The 10,341-nt window shown below is 41.8% G+C and overlaps 1 protein-coding gene and 1 long non-coding RNA gene across 2 annotated transcripts in view; one reads left to right on the top strand and one right to left on the bottom strand.

The window, feature by feature from the left end:
• Positions 1 to 1,036, bottom strand: LOC103381495 (uncharacterized). Its single transcript, XR_521805.2, has 3 exons — positions 1,016 to 1,036; positions 883 to 930; positions 1 to 77 (listed from the first exon to the last, which is right to left on the bottom strand). It is a non-coding gene; the product is annotated as an uncharacterized LOC103381495 (long non-coding RNA).
• A 2,571-nt stretch (positions 1,037 to 3,607) lies between these two features.
• The window catches only part of LOC103381494 (myosin light chain kinase, smooth muscle-like), a 10,746-nt gene continuing 4,012 nt past the window's right edge, over positions 3,608 to 10,341 (top strand). Inside the window, exons 1-11 of the mRNA XM_008313873.3 lie at positions 3,608 to 4,124; positions 5,343 to 5,489; positions 5,569 to 5,721; positions 6,345 to 6,452; positions 7,040 to 7,084; positions 7,170 to 7,300; positions 7,395 to 7,551; positions 8,387 to 8,698; positions 8,780 to 8,870; positions 8,961 to 9,164; positions 9,487 to 9,704. Coding sequence (XP_008312095.1) covers positions 3,956 to 4,124; positions 5,343 to 5,489; positions 5,569 to 5,721; positions 6,345 to 6,452; positions 7,040 to 7,084; positions 7,170 to 7,300; positions 7,395 to 7,551; positions 8,387 to 8,698; positions 8,780 to 8,870; positions 8,961 to 9,164; positions 9,487 to 9,704 — 1,735 coding nt within the window. The 5' untranslated portion in view covers positions 3,608 to 3,955. The remainder of the gene's footprint in view (positions 4,125 to 5,342; positions 5,490 to 5,568; positions 5,722 to 6,344; positions 6,453 to 7,039; positions 7,085 to 7,169; positions 7,301 to 7,394; positions 7,552 to 8,386; positions 8,699 to 8,779; positions 8,871 to 8,960; positions 9,165 to 9,486; positions 9,705 to 10,341) is intronic.

Here is a 10,341-nt window from a genome sequence, read left to right as displayed (position 1 = left end):
TCTGGCAGAGCACCGTGGTTTCCCCAGCCCACACTCCTGGACCAGTCAGTGTAGCTGTCGGCACCAGAGCAGCTGAACTGCAACACAGTTTACAAAACATGAGGACAGAAGCAAAGACATGTCTATTTAGGATGTAAAATGTTGACCAAGGTTTCTAAGGAACACTGACTTTTCTCTAGGTGTTTGAATTTTCACACTTACATTTTTTTTTAAACAGAACCATTTGCATCATATTTGCTACATAAGAGACCTATAGCTTATCAACATCAGCAATTACTTCCCTTAAAACCTGTTGTATAGGATCTGATACACACATTTCACTGCCTAGTGGATAAGGTTTAGGGTTGTATATATAGTACAGGGGTGCCCAAACTGTTCCATAAAGGGCCGCTGTGGCTGCAGGTTTTTGTTCCAACCAAGCAGTAGCACACCCGAGTTGACAGGTTTAATCAACTGGTCAGCCTTCAGACAGCTGATTGGTCAAACCATGTGCTCTTGGTTGGTTGGAAGAAAAACCTGCAGCCACATGGCCCTTTGAAGAAAAGTTTGATCATGTCTGACATAGTATATAAATACATATAGCGACATATACATACAGACAGAGACAGTGGAGTGAATAAAACATTTATTGAAATAATGCAAGTTAATCAGATTTGAACCTAAAGAAAACAAAAACATTTATTAAAAAAAAATCAGAATAATACTAAAACTCTAATAACTAGTGCAGAAAGCTAAAATTAAAATTAAAACAGTGTGCTGGGGGATCAGTGGGAGGCAGACTACTGGAAATGTGCCTCTTGAAACTAGTGGGTAGTGGTTCAACACTACAGGAATAACTGCAAAACATTCACTAAACGCATGCAACAAGAGAGAAGTCCTCACCAGTGTCACCACAATGCCTGGCCTCCCACATGACCAAGCCAATGCCACCTAATCAAAAGTAGGAACAAAAAGAAACTTCCTGAAACAAAATGAGCACAAAGCTAACAAAACACCAACTGATAATTGAACATACATCACCAGAGACCAGCAAGAGGGGAATCTGTGCCATTCTGAGGCCTTTTATACTACACCTGGTTGGGGGGAGGAGCTGGGGGAGGAGCTAAGGGTTGCGTTCACAACCTTCACTGAGGATCACTACATGAGGATCACTACACAAGGAAAGGTTCTTTTTCTCATTTTCACATTACATAGTGTAATACAACTTAGTTTATATTAATTGTTTTGAACTGTGTACTTATCACTATTTTTAACAGTTGCTGCTTTTATTCTGCTGCATTATAGACTCTGCTCTTTGAATCAGGTGATACTTACAAATTTTGTACATTTTTGTGTATTACAAGACAATTTGAATTTTGGCGGGAAAGAAAAGTGTTCTTAAACTTAATCCTAATCTCATTTGCCTAAACAAGATATTGAGATAAATTAGGTGTTTGAAGAGCAGAGACCTGATTCTGCAGCAGTTCCCACAGTCTGAACAAGGTCCTGACTGTTTACCAATACCACATTTCAATTAACCAACCCCTTTTTGACATCTGCTGCTTAACTAGTATTTGAAGTTGCAGCAAACGTTATTATCATCAGGCCTTTTAACCATTTCCACTTATTTCAGGGAAGGACCCTCACAGTCTGAATGTGTCTGTGGGGACAACCAGCTTCACACAGAGCTTCTCTGTGAAGGACGTCATGTGAAACCAGAAGTCCAATAATTACCATACTCGGTGACATAGCATGCCAACGAGACCAAACATTGTCCTTCCCACTTCCTGTTTTGAATTCTGTTAAAAAATGCCTTCTGATAAGGATGTTTTTTTTTAAGGACGGATGAGGAGAAGCCCGGTCGAGCACTGTTAACACGGGAGCTCTTTGTCAAATACTGTATATGTTAGAGAGCCATATAGGGCCAAGTGGGTACATTGGAAGTTTTTTGTTTTGACCGTACATAGGGTTTGAATATAATGTGCCAATGATGGAGCTCAGAGATCACTTCATATTTTCGAAGTCTGACATTTATTGGCTCTTTCATGTTCTTGGATTTATCTTTATACCTTTAATCTCCAGGGCTTTATGTGCATAAAGAATCTAATCCAAGCCCTGGATGTTATTATAGGACAAAGGTGAGATGAAATTAAATATGTAAGATGTATTTGGAATAGATTCTAGATTCTTCTTCTGTGCCTCATGCTTCAACAAAAACCAGTGTACGTTGCTTTTCCCATGTCTCTGTGTGTGTTTAGACCCTGATAACGCCCCACCATTCCCTCTGTTAGAGAAAACCAAAACACCAAGACAAGTATTTCCATCAGTAAAGAGTTAAGCCCCTGTTGACGTCTGCCCCATCAATCAACATGCTGTTTGTACCAGGGGAGGGGGGGCTGTAGTCTAAAGTAAATTATTTACCCCTGGACACATGGAACTACTCAACCAAACTCAGTTCCTGCGATAGTTTCTCTGCATTTTTGTGCTAATGTTTTGCACTGATTTGTTATTTGTCTGAGCTTTTCTATTTTTAACCCCGAAACTGAGGTAGAAATGAAGCAACACCCACTACTCTGTGTGATGTATTAAAGTGTGTTTTTCTGCATCTGAAATTGTGCATTTGACAAAGCTATTTTTAATAATAAATAGTTCATATGTATTTAGATAGATAGATAGATAGATTTCCCTTCAGTTCTTTTTTTATCTAAGGAAATTATACCGACCTCTAGAAACAGGATGTGTGTGAAGAATGAAACTGATACGGAGATGTGTAATTTGGTTCTTATCAAGATACACTCCTCTCAGGAGATTCCCTCAGGGCTAAACATCGTTTTATTTAATTGGAATTACTGGAAAATAAATGGTCACAGACTTGACCCAGAAAATGATCTTTTAAATACAGACCCAACTTGGCCTTGGTGCAGGCTGAAGCCAAACTTTATGGTTCTGGTCATATTGGAAATTATATATTATTTGAAACACCTAACTTATCCAAAAAGTGATTAACAAATAATATCCTGCAGCTGGAAATGTTTATTATTTTAAACTTTTTTCGGCTTCACAGGTCTCTGCAGCTATAAGCAGCTCTGTAGGTGAGGACCGTCCAAACAAAGGTAACTGAAAACAAAGTTCGGAGCCACACCCAGGCAGCAGCTACACTCATTTCACTGTCAATGGACCTTAATGTGTATCATTTACAGGTGAAAAGCGTGTCGCGGTCACATGACTTTTCTCTCTCTTCTCGGCTTTCATTCAATGAATCTCCCTGCTCCAAGTTCACCCTGTAATCCAGTGATCTCTGTTTTTCTCTTCAACAACACTGGGACTGCTCACACAACACAACACAAAGCTGCTCCACTGGCTCGGCCCGATTCCCGCTGTGACGCCACCAGTGCCTCTCAACTGAAGAAGTAACACCGGAGGAGTTTACAAAGAATGATAATGGCAAAAAGGAGCTGACGGGAGTCTTGGATAAATCTCAGAAACCAGGAGACATCATTGTACAAGTGCTGTTCCAGGTGTGTTTTTAAATACTCGTGTGTGTGTGTGTGTGTTTCTTTTATCGCTCTCCAACTTTTGTTTGAACTTCTGCTGCCCTCACAGCTCCCTCTCCTCCTGCTCCATATCTCTGCTGCGTTTGAACACATGTGCGTCTGAGGCTCCCTCTGTTCCCAGTCCAGAGAGAGCGGGGGCTTGTGTGTTTCTAATTGGCCTTTGAACAAAACTGCCTGTTTCCGGTGTTCTGTGGGACACAGAGAGCGTGTGTAGTGATTTCGGGAGGCTCCTCCTGTAGGCATCTCGCAGGATGTGTGAATAGGAGAAGCCCACATCGGCTTCACACTCGGCCGAGTGAAGACCAGCCTCAGTGGAGGAGCAGCAGAGGAGCAACACTGAGGAGTTTCTGTCTTTAACAGAGACACACACACATACACACACACAGAGGAGTTTCTGGTTCTTCATCATCTCTATTCAAAGCATGGGCACAGAGGGGAATAAGCCGAAGACCTACGTGTCCACCTTCAGACTGGCCATCAAACCTCAAAGCCGACCCGTCAGCGCACAGAGGTCAGAACAGCCGAACGGACTGGGAGCTAGAAATGTGTTGTCGATGGGAAACAACAAGCCGGGAATGTCGTCTGCAACAGGTAAACAATAGGAAAGTCGGTTCACTGGGCACTTTGGAATGCAGTGTTGATGAAGATGAGTCTTTAAACTAACCACAGCTTTACAGTCCAGTGACCCCTGCTGGGTGTCATTTTAAGTCTGTTGAAGTGTCACAATGGCCTGTTAGAAAAACCAGGAGAACCTCTTCCAGTGTACACACAGTACCGATGCACATGGACAGTGAGGTGAACGTCCCTCAGGGCCTCAGCACTTGTGCAAACATCAGTCCGGGCTCCAGCTTTTGAAGCAAACATTTTGAAATTAACTTTTGTTTTTTTAAAATGTCGTTTCGCAATAGGCAGTGTAGTGAGGTACATCAGAGGACTGGGGTTGCATGCAACACACACATTAACACACACACAGATGACATTCCGGCATGGGCTGATGACGCCCCCTTGCTCAGCCCTCTGGACATTTCAGTGCCACATGTGCAAACAAATGCGTGGTGGGAAATTTTTGGACACGGTGTGTTGAATTCTTGTCACTAGTGGTCACAATTGACCATTGTGTGACTGATGAAGTGTCAACAGCAACAGAGCTAGTCTGCACAGATGACAGGAATGATGTGTTTTTGTTTAAAGGAGTTCAGAGAGTCGTGGACGTGTCTCTGGGAGTCAAGAACATTGTAGTTCTCAAACATTGTCGTCCTCCCACACACACACACAAACACAATTTAAAATTTATTATTTGTTGGACAGAGGCAGCACACATCTGTCTCTCTTTAGGGAGGGTTTCTTGAGTTTTATGTTTTCCATAATTCTCCTCCAAACGTGGAGTTCTGGTTATGCGTCATCTGACAATTTGACCAATGTGTGTTTTATCTCAAGATTCTCCTTGAAATACTTCAGTCTGGTTTGGAGTTGTATTTTTAGCAGAAGTCAAGTGTTTTTTGGCCTGTGTTGGCATCACCTTTTTTTTTTTTTGTCATGATGCTTTGAAAACAAACAGCTCAAACTCTAAACTAACGTCTAACATTCGGGGTACACCTGGAAACAAATAATAAAAAACATTAAATTATATTACCTCAATGAAACAATAAAAATTATTAGTTATTTTAAAAAACAGTTAGGGGCCCAAATGATAATTTTGCATTTGATCCTAAAAGAAATGTAAGTTCTATTGCACACAAACACTATTGCTGTGAGTCAGCATTCTCACTAATCACTTCTTTTGTTCTTGTTCTCCTAATGTCCGTTAAGAAACCAGATGGACACCAGCACAGAGCCTTGCAGCACCCCACTTCAAGGAACCGCTCCGGGACTGTACCGCGTGGGAAGGAAGTGATGCCAAATTCCAAGCAGTTATCACAGGAAGTCAGCCTCTGACTACTTCCTGGCAACACAATGGTAAGTGACCGGTCAACACACCTTGGACACTGAAGGTAACGAACGTTCACAATAAACCCTTTGCTCTAACCTTGTGTAGGCAAGAAGATGCTTTTGAGCAAGACGTCCTTCAAAAGTGGCGTGGCCTCTCTGGTTCTGAGTCACTGTTTACCTGAAAATGCTGGGACGTACACCTGCACAGCTGAGAACAGTGCTGGGAAACAGTCGTGCAGTGCTGTGTTACATGTCAAAGGTAAGTAAATATTGGTGTGAGACAATACAGTATACAGCAATAAATACAATAAAATGTCAAATAATAGAGGTAGGTTTGAGGCAGATAATCAATAATTAGAATTAGGGTTCCTTTGACAATTTAGTTGTTTTCAACCTATTATTATTTCATTTTTTAAAATTATGATTAAAAACACCTTACACAGTCGTAAACAACTTTCCTGATTATAAATGGAGTTCAAATAAAATGCAGCATATAAAAATATCTCAGCTGGTGCATCTTGAATGACGGCTGTGACTATGTGACCGGACAAGTGACAGCTACTAAAATGTCTGTGGGGAAATTTGTGATGTCACAATGGGATCACCAGCCAAAAAGGTTATGAACCACTGCTTCAGTGAGCACTTGGGAAATATTTGCATGATACTCCTTATTCTAGATAAAGGTTCCAGCAGGTTTATGATTAATTCCAACTGATGCATTCTTAATCTGGGGTCAGGTGATGTCATCAGAGGCATGTTTGCCAAACATTACATGGCGTGGTGTGAATGTCCAGTGTAAGCTGTATTTAAAAAAAGAAAAGAAAAAGAAGTCACTCTGCATTACTGTGTGTGCTGTAAAAACACTTCACTCTGTTTGGAAAGGAACACCAACAAAGGAAATCCACAGAACAAACAACTGCGAGCGGAAGAGAAAGGTTGAGTGCAAGCCGACAGCAGGGGAACACACAGAACCACTTTCGGTTTGTAAAGGTAGGAAGCAACACATAATAATTCTTGGCAAGTATGTTGTATTCAAGGTTTACTGTCAAGTTTATTTATGATCGTGAAGAAGCAATTAAGCACAGATGTACTAGAGTCACGATGCAATCTGACTCACGTACGTTGGATAAAATAGTGCCTCAGTATCTGTAAGTTATGAATATACAGTATATATATGGTCTGTTTTACATATCCTGAAGTAATTGTGTTTTTCATCAATTCCTGCAAGTATTACAGCGTTGTGTTCAACTAAACGGGCCCAGCTTTCATACTCATTAAGTAAATTGTGAGCAAATGGAAATAGATTTGTCTTATGTAAAATGTGTGTCGTGGCTCAAACCAATGAATTTGCAATCATTCCATTTTTTATTAGCTAAATCTAAATTAAATTCCCTAGTGCCAATGAAAAGATTGAAATAATTTTATTTTTTGACAGCATGTTGTTTGCAGTATGCGTCACTGCAACCAAGCATGACCTCTGACACATGATTGGTCAGATTCTCCTCAACTTCCTACAACCTAACTTCCCACAGCCTAACTTCCTCCTCTGAGTCCACCTTCTTCCCTCTTCTCCACAGACATCAGAGACCTCAGCCTTCAAACAAAAACCCCTGTTCGCAAAGGTGAGTAGAGAACGATGCAGCTCCAGAGTTAGAAGAATCATTTAGTCATTTAGTCTCCAAGTCTGACTCCCTGCTCCTCCTCCAGGACCTGCTGTGGAGTTTGTTGACCCTCCTGAGCAGGTGGAGGCCCGGTTGGGAGAGCAGGCCCGGCTCCTCTGTGAGTTCAGGAGCAGCTGTGTCCCTGTGGCCTGCTGCTGGATTTATAACAGAGACAAAGTAAGAGGACTGAGCACCCGGTGGTTCACGGTGGTTGGGGTCAAACTGCACTGTGGCGACTTCATTCCTTCACTCTCCTTCTCCTGCTCCTCAGGTGGTAGTTGGAAGTTCACGCATGTCTGTCATGAATGGTAAAACGCAGAGCAGCGTGGAGATTCCTCAGGCCTGCATGGAGGACACCGGCTCCTACACGGTCATGGTTCGAAACCGAGAAGGCTCTGCACAGCACACGGTCTCCCTCAGCGTCATAGGTGAGGCTCAACTGTGGTTTCACTTCTGCTTTAGCAGGTTAATGTACATTTTAATGTCTTGGTGAATGAATCAGTTTTTAGGTTTTTGTGATAAATTGTTATTTTGCTTCTTTGAAATCCATTTCCTTATTCTAATGTTAATTATCATCGACACTGAAATTACACACATGTTTATTTATACAATTTATATTAGATATTTAAATGTTATATAAAAATATGATGTATGTTTTAGGTGCAAAGAGTGCCAGAGAGATTTTGAAAAAATTGACCAATGTTCACCCTTGATAATTAGTTTAATTGCTTTGATTGGTCTGAAAAACCACAGTAACTCGATTAATGCAACAGCCCAACTGTCCCACTAATTTTTCACAGTAAAAACCAAAACTTCAAAGCTTCTGCTTCAGTTACTCTAAACTCCCCCCCAGGTGTGACATACAGTAGATACACAGTCAGATTAAAAATCACACATTTTCCCGTATAATGAACCAGTGCCTGAAGGCAGCTCAGGAACATGCCGTCAGCAGGTTCTGCTTCAGGTCTGGACTTGTCATGTGATTCCTGCCCAGACATGGCAGAGGAGCATGGGACGCAGCTCTGAACTTTATGGGGACGCCACTTCCCCTGACACGGGGAACTGCACCGCATATATGGGGAAGTTTTAATCTCCTGCACGTTGTCGAGGCAACAGATATGATCTGTAGACACATAATGCAACCTATATGAGCAGGAACAAAACAACATCATATCTATATAGGGAACCTTAAGCAAATAATATATTCTAGGACTTATTTCATGTTAAAGCCTTTGAAATCTTTAATTTTCCACTTTTCCTCAGACCGGCCCGATCCTCCTGCGTCCCACCCTGTTGTTTCCAAACTGTCCTGCAGGTCTTTGGTTTTGTCCTGGACCGGTCCCAGCTACGATGGGGGCACCGCAGTGCTGGGCTACATCATAGAGGTGAGACGGGACGACCTGGGAAAGTCAGGGAACTGGACCGAGATAACAAACAACTGCAAAAACACATCGTACCACGTCCGCTCCGGCCTGGAGCCTCAGGGCAAATACCACTTCAGGGTCAGAGCTTACAACTCTGTAGGGGTCAGTGAACCCAGCCAGGAGTCTGACTGTGTGGAGATGGCAATGTCGAGTGAGTGATTTGGAGTTTAGCAGCGGTGACGTGACATTATTACAGGTTTTCTGATTGATTATTTTGTTTTTGTGTGTAAAGAGACAAAGAAGGAAGAGCCCGAGACGTACGTCATAGTTGACACACAGCACAAGGTCAAAGATCACTATCATGTTCATGAAAAGCTGGGAGTGTAAGTGGAACTAAAAGAAATAAGAACAGTAGCTATCTTTAAAATGAGACCAGGAATTACTGACAGTTCTTTATTTTCATCTTTGTCCAGTGGGAAGTTTGGTCAGGTTTTCCGGATGTCCCATAAAGAAAGTGGTGAAGTGTGCGCCGGAAAGTTCTATCAAGCTCGGACTTCCAAGGACAAAAAGGCAGCTCGCAAGGAAATGGAACTCATGAACTTCCTCCATCATCCAAAGATTGTTCAGTGTCTGGCTGCCTACGACACGCGGTCAGAGATGGTCATGGTCATGGAATAGTGAGTGAATGGCTACGAAGTGGCATTTATTTGATGTTTTACGGTACATATATGATGCATAAATGTGTATAATATGCTACATTATACATAAACAATAAATGTTAGTTATTTGATAGGTGTATTCATATGCTTAATTTTACTTTTATACCTGAACAAAATGTCAAAAAAATCTAAATAAAAAGATTCATATTTAAAATATATAAAACTCCATAGTGCATTTAGTGGCATTTCTGTTGGACAAGAAAACATGAACACACCTCAGGGTATTTTTGGACATATCACCTGAATAAACGTGTCCAAATGTTTGATCCTCTCTGCTCAGCATCGCAGGCGGAGAGCTTTTTGAACGCATCGTGGATGAGACCTTTGAGCACACGGAGCCCACCAGCGCCCGCTACATGCAGCAGATCCTGGAGGGCATGCAGTACATTCACAAGCAGAACATAGTCCACCTGGACCTCAAGCCAGAGAACATCGTCTGCGTAGACACAACGGGGACGAGGATCAAGATCATCGACTTCGGCTTGGCGAGTAAACTGGGTGAGTTTGGGGACTATACACAGGGTATGTATGTTAAAAACTCCCATTATTACCTCAGGAGGGATTTAATGTTCGCAACATAAATAAAAATGGTGACCATGAGAGTTAGAATGTCTGAAATCTTTTAATTGCTCACTCGGGATATGTGTGGGTGTGTCCATTCTCAAAGATAACATATTTATTTGGCTGAAGTGCACAAGAAACAAAAATACCCAAATTCCTTTTAAGGACATGAGCTGCCAGCGTGGTGAGTGCTCTGGTTTCTATAAAATCAGAAAATATCCAGAATCAAGTACTTCCAAATATGATGAGTACTCTGCAAAACCTCTGTTTATTTTTTGATTTGTCAAAAGGGAAAATTGGTGAAGTGGGAGAATCTTCTTCTTTTTCTTTTGGCTTTGTCCCTTTTTTTTCAGGGGTTGCCACAGCAGATCATTGATTTCCACCTCTCCCTGTTCTCTGTATCTTCTACTCTGACTCCAACTATCTGCATGTCCTCCCTCACTACATCCATATATCTCCTCTTTGGCCTTCCTCTCTTTCTCCTACCTGGTAGCTCCATCTCTAACATTCTTCTACCAATGTATCCACTGTCCCTCCTCTGCACATGTCCAAACCATCTCAATCTGGCTTCTCT

The sequence above is a fragment of the Cynoglossus semilaevis genome, chromosome 8 (assembly GCF_000523025.1).
Source record: "Cynoglossus semilaevis isolate Cse_v1.0 chromosome 8, Cse_v1.0, whole genome shotgun sequence".
Classification (NCBI taxonomy): Eukaryota; Metazoa; Chordata; class Actinopteri; order Pleuronectiformes; family Cynoglossidae; genus Cynoglossus; species Cynoglossus semilaevis.
The sequence above is the reverse complement of the archived record's forward strand: the minus strand, read 5'-3'. Positions and strand labels throughout refer to the sequence as shown.